The sequence below is a fragment of the Alexandromys fortis genome, unplaced genomic scaffold, assembly GCF_014885135.2.
Source record: "Alexandromys fortis isolate MF-2015 unplaced genomic scaffold, M_Fortis_MF-2015_v1.1 scaffold_17, whole genome shotgun sequence".
NCBI classification, from domain to species: domain Eukaryota; kingdom Metazoa; phylum Chordata; class Mammalia; order Rodentia; family Cricetidae; genus Alexandromys; species Alexandromys fortis.
This window is the reverse complement of record NW_026067896.1, coordinates 2690166-2703768: the sequence shown is the minus strand read 5'-3', so window position 1 is coordinate 2703768 and position 13603 is coordinate 2690166. Positions and strand designations below refer to the sequence as shown.

The window sequence follows — 13603 nt, the reverse complement described above, 5'->3', positions numbered from 1 at the left end:
TTTTATCGAGTCCTGTTTTCCACTGCAAAGAAACGTAGTGATGCCAACAGATCATCTCCAGCCGCCAGGCTCCCAACAGCCGCGTCCTTCCCTCCCTCCCTCCCTCCCTCCCTCCCTCCCTCCCTCCTTCCCCTCCGCCGCGTCGAGCGCCCCGGACCCGTGCCAGGTCACGCCCGGGACGGTTGGGGTCCGGTTGAGGTCAGCGAGCCCGCGGCCGTTGAGAACTCCAGCTCCCGACAGGCACCGCTTCCGCGGCCCACGCGCGTGGCGGCGCTGCCCGCTGGGACTCGTAGTGCGGTCCGGGTAGGAGACCGGGGCAGCTCCCCTGCCTCCCTCCGGCGCACAGCTCGGACACCCGGCCCTGCAGAGAGGCTCACACCCGTCCGCCCGTGTCCGGCGCCGCCGCCCGGGGACGTGGGTGGGGGTGGCGAGCGAAGGAGAACCCGCGATGACTCGATCGCGCACGTGGGGGGCGGTTGGGCGCCGAGGAACCCGGAAGCCCCGCGCGCCGCCCACCCGCTGCGCGGACGGGTTAACGCTCCTCCCGACGGGGGCGGGGCCCGCGGGAGCCGGGGCGGGGCGTGTGTGCGAAGGGGCGGGTCCTGAGGCCGCCCCGCCCTCCGCCGGCCGTGGCGCGTGCGCAGCAGTGCCGTCCCCGCCCCGGTCCCCACCCCCACGCCCGCAGCCAGCCGCCGCCACCGCCGCCGCCGCTGCCTCTCTCCCTCCGCTCTTTCCTCCGCCTCCTCCGGCGCCGTCGCTCGCGTAGGGCCCCGGCGTCAGACGCGCGTGGGCGGGGCGAGTACGGCGGGGGGTATAAGTAGAGGGTGCAGGAGGCGGTGCTTCCCCTTCTCCCCGGCGGTTAGTGCTGAGAGTGCGGAGTGTGTGCTCCGGCTTCGGAACACACATTTATTATTAAAAAAATCCAAAAAAAATCTAAAAAATCCTTTGAAAAAAACCCAAAAAAAAAATTTACAAAAAATCCGCGTCTCCTCCCCCCGCCGGAGACTTTTATTTTTTTTTCTTCCTCTTTTTATAAAATAACCCGGTGAAGCAGCCGAGACCGACCCGCCCGCCCGCCCGCGGCCCCGCAGCTCCAAGCAGGAACCCAGAGACCGAGGCCTTCCTGCCGCCCGGACCCAGCACCGCCAGCCTCGCTTCCCCGGTTCCACGGCCGTTGAGTACGCCTCGATTCCGGTTGAATTTTGTCCCTCTGCGCTCGCCCCCGCTCCCCTCCCCCCGGCTCGGTCCCCCTCCCGGCCCCGCCACTCGCTCTCCTCCTCTCACGGGAAAGGTCGCGGCCTGCGGCCCCGCGGGCAGCCGGTGCCGAGATGAACCCCAGCGCCCCCAGCTACCCCATGGCCTCCCTGTACGTGGGGGACCTGCACCCCGACGTGACGGAGGCGATGCTCTACGAGAAGTTCAGCCCGGCCGGGCCCATCCTCTCCATCCGGGTCTGCAGGGACATGATCACCCGCCGCTCCTTGGGCTACGCGTACGTGAACTTTCAACAACCGGCGGACGGTGAGCGGCAGGCCGGAGGGCGGCGGGCGGGCGGCCATGCGGCCGGGGGCGGCGGGCCTAGCGGGCCGGGCGAGGGGACGGGAGGGCACGGCGCGGCGAGCAGCCCCTCGCGGGCCGGCACTTCCTCCTCCGCGACCATTTTCTCGTCCTCGGTCGCTCGCAAACTTTAGGGCGATGACGCGCCTCGCCGGGGGGAGGGTGGGTTGAGATCGCCTCCGCCGCACGCCCACCACGGACCGCGAGGTCCGGGGCTCCGAGACCCCTCCTGGCGCGCTGGGTGGGGGCGCCCGGCCGGCCATCCCCGGCACTGGCTGGGGAGGAAGTCGGGGTTGGGGAGGATACCACGTGTTGAACCCTGTAACCTCACCAGGCCCGAGGCCTGCTCCTGCCGGTGGCCCAATCGCTGGGGGGAGCCCAAGGCTTCAGAAGAAAGTTATTAGGGTGGTGCCTGGTGGGGGGCATCCTTAGGGTCCCGAGTCCTTTCCCTATAGCGCATCCCTGACCGGTGGACCGGGAAAGGCACCTTATGCCATGTGCACTTGCCTGGGGTTTTCCCTAGATGAAGTAGGTTTCTGTCTGTAACCGCGAAGTGGAGGAGGGGGGTGTAGGCAGCTCTCTAGGACACCTTAGCTCATTTCAACCAAATTAGTTAGATCAGTTACTGTATACATCTCAAAATATTTTACTAACTACACCGTGATTATGAAATTTTTTTTAAAAAATGTAGTCTTATTAGTTTGGGTCATAAATGTTAGAACATGGACTTAATGCTGAATTAGTGCCATCCAAGTGACAATAGTTTCGTTTTGTTTTTTTAAGTAGTCCAGGATATCCATGAATCTTGATTGACTTTATTTTTTGTGAAATTTGAATGTTCACTGAAACAAATCTAACAATCAGATAAGGTTTATGGCGTATGAGCAAGCAGTTAGGTTAAATCTTAAAAAAAGTCAGCTTTAGTTCATTCGGTTAGTTAGTCCATTAGTTAGTGACTGACGACCCGTTTTTCATTTGGTTAAAGCTGGTGCTGAGATTTTGGATAGGCAACGTGTTGAATGACTGGGAGCCAGAAGTTGTCACCCTGCACTGCAGATTGTCCTGCCCTTTGGCTTTGTTCGGGGCTCTGAGTGTCCCTTACAGCTCAGCCCTGGGCAGGATTTGTCACAGGATGTGACATGAGGGAAGGTAGTAACCGAGAACTTGACTACGTAATTTGGAAGACCTAAAACTTAGTGATTTTTTTTTTTTAAATACAGACTATCCAGTTTTTAGATGTGCTGGGGTTTGAAAAGTTAAACTTGGAGTTGCCGTGGTTATAGTTTACTGTGCATGCCTGTGCCAGTGGGCCGATATTGCAGCTGCTAAGAGTCTTGCCTCCAGTTCCTCCGTTCATTTTGTGTCTGTTCCATCTTTACAGATAGTTGGGTCTTTTAAGCCAGCTTTTCTCTCTTTTACAGTATTTTCTTATGTATTGCAGTAATCGACAGGGCTTCTTTCTGTTAGTGAGCAGTGCTATGCTTAGTAGGGAGAGGTGACTCATTAAAAAAACCTGTCAAGCTCAAGCAAAGTCAGCAGGACCAGGGAAGCTGAGGAGGTGTGGCCAATTGATAGTGAGCATTACTGATTATTATTTTCTAGGAACTGAAACTTCCATTTACAGCAAATGGGCGTGGTTGTCCCTTGACTTAATCCCAGCACCTGGGTTTGACTCTAGAGTTTATATGGCCAGCCTGGGCTACATCAAAAGCCAGGCCTACACAGTGAGACTTTATCTAAAAAAAAAAAAATGAACAAAAACTTGTCCTATTTAACTTTACAGTTATTAGTGAGAAATTTGGAATTTGCTTCATGGATTCAAGTGAACTGTGCCTCTTTAAGGACTGGTCTTTTTGTTTAAGGTAGTATTTTCCATTTAAGACAGATGTAGTGGTAATACACTAGATTCCATGACAGAAGCAGTGTTGGTGGATCTCTTGAGATCTGGGCTAGTCGGGGCTACATGGAGAGGCCCTAGCCAAAAAAAAAAGTTTCACTTTAGAAATTCTGCACAAGTATACATAATTTAGTCTTTATGGACCTCAAAAGTAATTGTAGGATAGATTGAGTTTTTGGAAAGCAGCTATGCTCACCACTATACCACCAATAGATTGAGTTTTTGGATGTGAAGCATAACTGTCCATAAATACAGTGACTAATCAAAGGGTAGTGATATTTACTTGGAAAATGTCTTTCTCGCAGCGGAGCGTGCTTTGGACACCATGAATTTTGATGTTATAAAGGGCAAGCCAGTCCGCATCATGTGGTCTCAGCGTGATCCATCACTTCGCAAAAGTGGAGTAGGCAACATATTCATTAAAAATTTGGACAAATCCATTGACAATAAAGCATTGTATGATACGTTTTCTGCATTTGGCAACATCCTTTCATGTAAGGTAAGCAAAGATGTGACAGATCAATATTTGCAATGTTGAACTACTTTTTGTGAGCATCTGTGATGTCTGTGTTAATTTCCAAGATAGCCAGGTTAGATGGCTACCATCTCTTTTCTCTCTTTTACAGTATTTTCTTATGTATTGCAGTAATCGACAGGGCTTCTTTCTGTTAGTGAGCAGTGCTATGCTTAGTAGGGAGAGAGAAGCAATAGCAAGTAATAAAAGTGAGCATATCTTCTTTCCCCAGGTGGTCTGTGATGAAAATGGCTCCAAAGGCTATGGGTTTGTGCATTTTGAAACACAGGAAGCAGCTGAAAGAGCTATTGAGAAAATGAATGGAATGCTTCTAAATGACCGTAAAGTGTAAGTATAGCTTTAGTGTACTATTATTAAGTCTGTTTTTAAATGGTTCCACCATTGGTTTGAAAAGTAATAGGTTTTTACCCTTAAGTTAAAACTAGCTGGAGCTGAAGTAACACACCTTCAATCCCAGCATTTGGAAGGTAGAGGCAGATGTAACTAACTTTGTAGAACCTGCAGGACAGCCTAAGCTACATAGATGTGTGTCACACGCACAAAAAAAAAAAAAAAAAAAGGTAATGAAAGATAGAGAGCTGACATAGCTGTGCCTGTAATTTCATCACTCGAGAGATGGAGATAGGAGCACAAGGCCAGCCCGGGTAGGCTCCATGAGTGTGTATCAACTACCAAAAGCACTAAACCACATTGCTAGGTTTCATGCTGTTCAGAAATGTCACTCAACATTCAGACCTAAATTGAACTAGGTGAATAGAGCTATAAAACTTGATCAAATCATTGCATTGTTGAACTGGGAATCTTACCATGCAATCTGACCTAACCTTACTAAGGAACTAATTCATTGGCCAGTTTCATATTTGGGGAAACTAGCCAAAGTCATTTAAATGGTAGGTGCCCTAAGACAGTAAACTGTCCAACTGTATATACCAGTGCTCTGAAGTCCGCTCTTTCTTGGCGTTAGGTTTTCTGATTAATCTTCCCTGAAATAAAATTAAAGAGTTAACAAACTTTTAAGGAATAACACTGAAAACTAATATGAAAGGCTGATTGCTGCCAGTAGACTTCTTGATGTGCGAGAATTTGACTATTCTGTAAAGCCTTGTAGGAAGTGATCTGAGAGGGGAGTTCTTGATGAGAAACTAAAGGGTTAATTAAAGAACAACCTGAAGTTAGAGAAACCCTGTTTCAAAAAACGGTAAGAGAAGTCCCTCCTGGTTGTCCTGGACTCCCTCTCTTCCCACTCTGACTCCCAAGTACTGAGGTCAAAAGTGTCACCCACCACTGCCTGGCCAGAACACTGAAGCCCAGGTGTTCTCTGCCACACAGCATCTAAAGCATCAGCACAACAAATGAGATTATGCAGATTAGACGTTAAGATAGAGGTGTTAATCAGTAAAGCCTACAGATTGTGAAATCCAAGACACTTGTGGCCCCTGGAGTGACTCAGTTGTTATCACAGTGGAAAACTTGATAGCGGTGCTAGAGTAAAAATTAAAGGAATATCTCCATTGCAGGGTCCAGGGAAGACTGGTTTGTTGCTGGTTTAAGTGCATATTGAGGCACCATTCTGGGGGGGCGGTTTTTATTTATTTATTTATTTTTATAAATAATTTGTTCCTAAGAAATATTTGAAGCACCACTTGGGAGAGCAGGAAGTTGTATCTACAATGAATAATTCTCCCACTGAGGTTCTTCAAACTACATGGAAAAGACCCATGCTTTTGAGGATAAGAGCAAATCGTATTTTCCTTGAATTTTTGATTTGTGTGGGGTTATAGAAGCTGGTATGGTATTTACTGTTTTTGGTTAATTATACAGTTAGGCCAGACTGTTGTATTAGTAGAGACAATTGGAAGTTCGTTAAGGAGATGGCACAATTAGAGAACCTCTGAAGCATTTATGTAGATCTCTTGGTCAGCACTGAACAGTTCTCACAGGATACCCTCTTTAACCTGGGTTAACTGGATTTCAGTGCACTGGAAGGAAACTTCATTTTATAGTGCACAGATAGTGTTGTGGAAGGCCCTGTTTTCACTGAGGACATTTTATAAACTATTGGCCTTGATCTAAGCTTTATGAAACAGCCTGGTGTTAAAGTGCTGACATCTTCTCAGGTTTGTTGGACGATTTAAGTCACGGAAGGAACGAGAAGCAGAACTTGGAGCGAGGGCAAAGGAGTTCACCAACGTTTACATCAAGAACTTTGGGGAGGACATGGATGACGAGCGCCTTAAGGATCTCTTTGGCAAGTTTGGTAATGTGTCCAAGTTACTTTACATCTTTATACTGAGATTGCCTGACCTTTAGTGGCTGATGCTTGCTTGACTGGAGAATGCTGCGAAGCTTAGAGTTTAATCTGCTGGGTAGATCTTTTTAAAGGTTTGCTTCATTTTGGGATACTTTAAAAGATAAACACAGTTCTTAGAGTTGTAGGGCAGCATGGGTGAGACTGTCCTGAGTAAAGTGTACTCTAGTTACAGAGTGGAAAAAGCTTGCTCCTTTTAGGTTATGTTAGTGTCAGTAACATTTGAGCAGCTTCAAAGAATGTTTTCAAAGATCCAGGTTCTTCCATCATAACTCCTTGGAAGATCTTTTCAAAGTAAATTCAGCTAGGCGCGCCTATTTGAAAGTTGTACTGTCTGCTGGGTTATAGGAAATCCTGCCTCAAATTTCAAAATAAATTGATTAAGCTCAAGGAAGTGCAAAAACCAGCCTCACTTTTAGGATTAGAGTAAAAGGTGGGTAGTGAGAATCCATCTGTAGACGATTTGCTGCTGTCTTTTTGTTAAGTTTCAGAACGGACTTAAGGACTTAAGTTGTTTTTGTGGTTCAGTTACTCTTCCATTGTAAGGCCAGCCTGAGCTTGCTGCCTTGATTCTTTTTTTTAAGGACAGAGTCTCTTTGTGTTGCCCTAGTTGTTGGTGAGCAGCTTACAAAAAGCCCCACCTTCCTCTAAGATCTGGGGCTAAAGACATAAAGCATGCACCACATCTGGCTGAATCTTCTTTTTGAGCAAAGAGAATTCTTATTTTCTACAAAGATGTGGGATGAGGAGATAAAATAACAGTCAAGTTGTGGACCTTATTCAAGTTTTCTAGAAGTTTCTCATTACATATCTTACCTATGTTGCATCTGAATGTTTTAAAATAAAAACCCTTTTGTCTTTTTTTTTTCTTGAGGGTCACTATGTAGATCAGGTTGGCCTTGAACTTAGGTCTACCATCCTCTGCCTCCCAAGTGCTGGGTTTGAGCTGGTTGTTTTTAATTATACCACCTTTCCCACATCCTGAGTTGACCACTGTCTAGTTAGATTTCTATTGCTATGTTGAGACACAAGTTTATTGGGCTTGCAATAAATGGGTGAGTCCGTGGGCAGGATCTGGAGCAGCAGCAGAGATGCTAACAACCACAAAGCAGTTAGAGAGTTAACTGGAATGGTGTGTGCCTGTGAGGGCTGTTCTCATTGAGAACACCACTTCCCGTTCTTACAGAGTAGGTGCTTTAACCCACGGTGGTCCTTCCACTTTGGGGAAGCTTGTCCTTAGAAATAACCTGGGGTAATTCAGTTGTCTCTTTCTGCAGAGCTGGTATTCCCTTTTCAAGTTTATTCTTAGTTCTGAGCAAGAAAAATCAATCAAATTAGTTAGCTAAAGGGCTTCTTTACTTACTGAACTAAGAAAAACTTGGAGTTTTAAGACATCTCAGTGTAAAAACTTCTAGGCATGTATAAGATATTTATACAAAAGATCTGTGAAGAGAACAGCAAAAGTCTTGGAGCTTGAGCGGTCTGGAGTTTGCTCTGAAATGTGGCGGTGGGGGCGGGGTGCACGCGCCTTTAATCCCGGCAGAGGCGGGCAGATGCATGGAAACCCTCTCAAAAATAAAAAAGGTGAAATGTATACCTAATTAACTGTGGACTAGTTTTGACTCTTTGCGAACTTTTTTAGGGCCTGCCTTAAGTGTGAAAGTGATGACCGATGAAAGCGGGAAATCCAAGGGGTTTGGATTTGTGAGCTTTGAACGACATGAAGACGCACAGAAAGTAAGTTTAAAAAGTTCTTTTTGCTTGTGTAGATAAGTTTATGCCAACATTAACAAAAGCTTTCATGTTGTAATCAAATATTTGTATTGTATGTGTTAGAGAATTTGGAGTGTATACTGCCCTCAAACCTGGCGATTTGGGCATGGGGGTGCCTGTACCTTCACAAGTAACTAAGGTTTTTGTTTGGTTTCTGTAAGGCTGTGGATGAGATGAACGGAAAGGAGCTCAATGGAAAACAGATTTATGTTGGTCGAGCTCAGAAAAAAGTGGAGCGGCAGACGGAACTTAAGCGCAAATTTGAACAGATGAAGCAAGATAGGATCACCAGATACCAGGTCCGTTTTTACTTGAATGAGCAAACTAAGATAGGGATGAGGGACCTATTTTGCATTCATTTCAGTTATTGCCACGTAACAGAGTTTGAGAGGGAAGAGAAGGAACATGGGCTAATGTAATAGGAGTTCTTGGGTACCACAGAGGGCTTCCTACCTCTCTTCAGTTTGTCTGTCTTTTCAGGGTGTTAACCTTTATGTGAAAAACCTTGATGATGGTATTGATGATGAGCGTCTCCGGAAAGAGTTCTCTCCGTTTGGTACCATCACCAGTGCAAAGGTAAGAGGAGCGTGTGCGATATTATTTATAAAAGATAAGAGGGGAGCCCGAATACCTTGGAAAGTTGCTGTTGTATAGCTCCCTCTTCCAGCTGTATTTGCCTGCAGTAATGCATGTGTGCCCTGAGTATTGATTGGAGGAAGAACTCGGTTGATGCAAGTTGGTTCTGGCACTAACAGGATTACTTGGTTCAGTGACTTCACTGGTTTATTCTACGATTGTACTAACCTTTCATTTTTCTTTATTATTTTTCTTTATAGGTTATGATGGAGGGTGGTCGCAGCAAAGGGTTTGGTTTTGTATGTTTCTCTTCCCCTGAAGAAGCCACTAAAGCAGTTACGGAAATGAATGGCAGAATTGTGGCCACGAAGCCACTGTATGTAGCTTTAGCTCAGCGCAAAGAAGAGCGCCAGGCTCACCTCACTAACCAGTATATGCAGAGAATGGCGAGCGTGAGAGCTGTGCCCAACCCCGTGATGAACCCCTACCAGCCAGCACCTCCTTCAGGTTACTTCATGGCAGCTATCCCACAGGTGAGTGAGGAGGAAAGAACCTCATGCTGTGTTGTGTGTGCTTTGATAATAAAGCACTAAGTTTCTAGGATTGGGGAAATGGAAAGCGATGGAGAGTATTGTGGAGGGTTCACCCTGCCAGAGCTGATGTGCTTGCTTGCTTTCTTCCCACAGACTCAGAACCGTGCTGCGTACTATCCTCCTAGCCAAATTGCTCAACTAAGACCAAGTCCTCGCTGGACTGCTCAGGGTGCCAGACCTCATCGTAAGCCTCTTTTAGTTACGACAGGGATTGGAACATGGGGTTTAACTCAGATGCAACACAACCTACCGTCTGCTAGGCTGTGGTTTCAATATAATATGATGAGGCAAATTTTATAATGTATGCTTAGGTGATCTTCAGTGGGTAGGTTTGATATTCCTAGGTTATCTAAGACTGGGGATTTGTTCTAAATCTTGGTTTGCCTTGGTGACTTCTTCAAAGCTCAGATGACTACGGGGCTTTAGGGTTGTGACATTGGTCTTTGTTCATGTCAGTCTGGACTGCAGGAGTCCTTGGTGTTTCTTTTTGATCCTATTGCATATCTCTTGGCATTGTGCGATTTAATAAGTTTGAAACCCAATATATACCAGGGTTTCATGTAGCTTTTTATACAAACCTCAGCCCTAGAGAAGCACTAATTTTGACCTAGTAAGGTTCTCAGCCATGTGTGTTACCTTTAAATGCAGCATTCCAGAACATGCCCGGTGCTATCCGCCCAGCTGCTCCTAGACCACCGTTTAGTACTATGAGACCAGCTTCCTCACAGGTTCCACGAGTCATGTCAACACAGCGTGTTGGTGAGTCTGTTTAAAGAAAATATTGATTTCCAATTTGAAATGGTACGGTACTCTAAGATACTTCTTTTTCTTTAGCTAACACTTCAACACAGACCATGGGTCCACGTCCTGCAGCTGCTGCTGCTGCAGCCACTCCTGCTGTCCGCACCGTTCCCCAGTATAAATACGCTGCGGGAGTCCGCAATCCCCAGCAACATCTTAATGCACAGCCACAAGTTACCATGCAACAGGTGCGGTTTTATCATTTGTTTGTGAGCGTCGTGGTACTTAGCTAAACTCAAAGGTGATCAGTTGTTTGATCTATGAGAGCTTAAGCTCTCTGTGGACCATCTTACTAGTTGGTTATATGTGAAGAGGTTTTAGGACTAGAATGCAACCAATAGTCTCCCTGAATTAAATGCTGTTTTTGTTTGACATGGATATAAGGAAGATGTGAAGGAAAGTTTAGTTAAATGGTTTAGACATCACTTTTTTCCTAGTCATGGAACCAAAACTTGATTGTATGATTCCAAAGAAGACTTTATTTAAAATGTAACTATTTCAGGTACAGATGTCATGTGATTATCTATACTTAGTACTTAGCCAGTGTTTCCCTCTGGATTTAAGCAGTCGGATCCCTGTGATTGTATATTGATGGGTGGCTGGGTTTTGTTTCAATACTTTGGGACTTAAGAGGTTTCCTGTTTTATGTCCAGCCTGCTGTTCATGTGCAAGGTCAAGAACCTCTAACTGCTTCCATGTTGGCATCTGCCCCCCCTCAAGAGCAAAAGCAAATGTTGGGTAAGTAACTTTGTTGTCTTGGCCTTTCAGAGTCTGCAGAAGACAGGGGTCAGCAGTAGTGTGAAGGAACTGAGACTGGGAGCTGGTGGGTAGGCTCACACTGATCCCCACTCCAGCTTTGCAGCAAGGAAACTGATGCTGATATTTGAGAAGCTGGTTCCACCAGAAGTGATTGGCTTGTGACAGATTGTGTGCAGACGGGTGTGCATTAGTAAGGTTCTAAACACCAGGTTGATAATGACCCTTGCTGCTTTCTGATAGAGTATTTTGTTCCTAGGTGAACGGCTGTTTCCTCTTATTCAAGCCATGCACCCAACTCTTGCTGGTAAAATCACTGGCATGCTTTTGGAGATTGATAACTCAGAATTACTTCACATGCTTGAGTCTCCAGAGTCTCTCCGCTCAAAGGTGCTTTGTCATTTGTCTCACTGACTTTTGTTTGGTTTTATTCTACAGAACATTTACATGGTGTATATAGAGTTTAAGGAGCTTTGCAAATGGTGATGTGTATACCCTCTATAACTGTAGTGCCTGTTTTTTCAAAGCTCATACTGCTGGTAGATTGTAGAGTGCAGTGGTAACCATGCTGCTTAGAGCTCATTCCACTCTTCTAAGAAAGTCTGTTTGGGTGGGGATTTATCAATTTTTTTTCCTGAGCCAGTTGTGTTTTCCCTTTTCTAGGTTGATGAAGCTGTAGCTGTACTACAAGCCCACCAAGCAAAAGAGGCTGCCCAGAAGGCAGTGAACAGTGCCACTGGTGTTCCAACTGTTTGAGTGAGTGCTTCTTCCTCCGTAGCAGAGATGAACTTTGACAAATAAATACTAGGTTTTCAGAGGGGAAGACGCACAACAGAGTCGGGTCTCCTGACTGATAACTAACTGACCGGTACTTTAAGTCAATACTGTTTTGCGAAGTAGTTTGTATGAAATGGCCCTATAACAGAAGTTGGCTTTCATAATTAATACTGGTATTTATTTATTTGGATGGTGGCTTCTCTGTCCCACCACCAGGGTGCTAAGATTACAGTTTGGCAGACACTTTTTTCTAAAAATGACTAGAACCCTGGGCTCGGGCCATGTTGTGCTGATGTAGATATGGGTGTTAAGGAGTGGGTATGGCTGTGCCAATAAAAGGCAGGCAGCTTACTGACTTGCTGGATTCAGTCAAGGGCTTTAATTATGTGTTCCTATTGGTCTTATTTTATTTTATTTTTTGACATTCACAGATTGATCAGGGACCATGAAAAGAAACTCGTGCTTCACCGAAGAAAAAATATCTAAACATCGAAAAATTTAAATATTATGAAAAAACATTGCAAAATATAAAATAAATAAAAAAAGGAAAGGAAACTTTGAACCTTATGTACCGAGCAAATGCCAGGTCTAGCAAACAGTGCTAGTCCTAGATTACTTGATGTAAAACAACAAAAAATACAAAAAAATAGTAAAATATAAAAACAAATTAATGTTTTATAGACCCTGGGAAAAGAATTTTCAGCAAAGTACAAAAATTTAAAGCATTCCTTTCTTTAATTTTGTAATTCTTTACCGTGGAATAGCTTGGGATGTCAGTTCTGTTTAAGTAGCAGAACTGATAACTAAGCAAGGAAACGTAATTTGGATTATAAAATTCTTGCTTTAATAAAAATTCCTTAAACAGTGGATGGTTCTGCTTTCATTTCCTTTGGTTCTCTTGTCAGTTGAGTGTGTAGCGAGTGCTTGCTGCCTTTTAGAAGTAGAGGGCTGGAAGCAGCTACCAAGTCTATAAAATAAAGGCTGTTCTCAGGGGGGTTTTTTGTGTGTGTGTGTGTGTGTGTTGTTGGTTTTAGACAAGGTCTTGCTGTGTAAATCAGGCCATCCTTAGCCTCTCAAGATTGTGTCTGTAGGTGTGTTAACACTTTGACAATACTATGTATTAGTTAGTTCCCCTTATTTATTGAGCTGTTGCATATATAGTTCATTGGCTCTTAACATTTACACAAATCTGTCACTACTAGGATTTTGTACTACAAAATAATTATCTTAGGTCCTTGGTGACAGGTAGCACTCTATTGGAGAAAATAGGTATTTGAGGCACTAGGCCTGTCACTATACTACATCTATCTCTTTGAAAGACTTGGTGCATTTATAGAATGTGGCCTAATTTTAGGGTACTATGGTACCTTGTCACCCAGACCACCTGCAAAATAGGAGCTGTGACTTACAGGGCTTGGTGTACAGCATTTTGAAAGACACCTGTTTGGAACTTCATCTACCAATGGGTGCTTTTTGGTTTTTTTGGGACTTTCTAAAAAGTTAAGTCAGGCTCTCCTGTCTAAGAAACTTTAGACATGGCAGTTTAGCCAAGTGCTGGGATTATAGGCCTGTACTGCCATAGACAGCCAAACTTGACAAACTGCAAATCTCATTTCATGACTGCTTCAGAGTGTGAACCTGTAATACTTATTGTGTGACTTCTGTGCCCAGAATGCTCTTGACTTGGTTTTGTCTGGCCTAGACTACATTTGGTTGACAATAAGTTTGAAGGGGGAGTTTGGGTCTTTTGTCTTGTTTGTTCAGGGTTTCTCTGTTGTGAAACTAGACCAGGCTGGCCTCAGCCTGCTTTCAGAGTGCTGGGATCCCTTGTATTTCTATTTTCTTGGGGTTGATTACCGAATGTTGCACTAACCCCCACCTGCTTTGTTGTAAAGACTGCTCTTTTGAGACTGGCCTCACAATGTAGCCCAGGCCAGCCCTGAACTTGCTACCTCAGCTTCCGAAGTGCTTGGATTATAGCAACCTGAGGGTCACAACCCCTTGGGGTTGAACAACCCTTTCGTAGGGGT

The 13603-nt window shown here is 45.3% G+C and overlaps 1 protein-coding gene across 1 annotated transcript; it reads left to right on the top strand.

Moving 5' to 3' along the window:
• The first annotated feature begins 873 nt into the window (after positions 1-873).
• Pabpc1 (poly(A) binding protein cytoplasmic 1) lies at positions 874-12440 on the top strand. Its single transcript, XM_050161901.1, has 15 exons — positions 874-1521; positions 3760-3953; positions 4201-4316; positions 6107-6246; positions 7940-8034; positions 8232-8369; positions 8551-8646; positions 8907-9179; positions 9333-9423; positions 9888-9998; positions 10074-10228; positions 10694-10778; positions 11056-11186; positions 11460-11552; positions 12005-12440. Exons 1-14 carry the CDS (start codon positions 1329-1331, stop codon positions 11550-11552), a joined length of 1911 nt encoding a protein of 636 aa, XP_050017858.1. The 5' UTR covers positions 874-1328; the 3' UTR covers positions 12005-12440.
• Positions 12441-13603: the final 1163 nt, after the last annotated feature.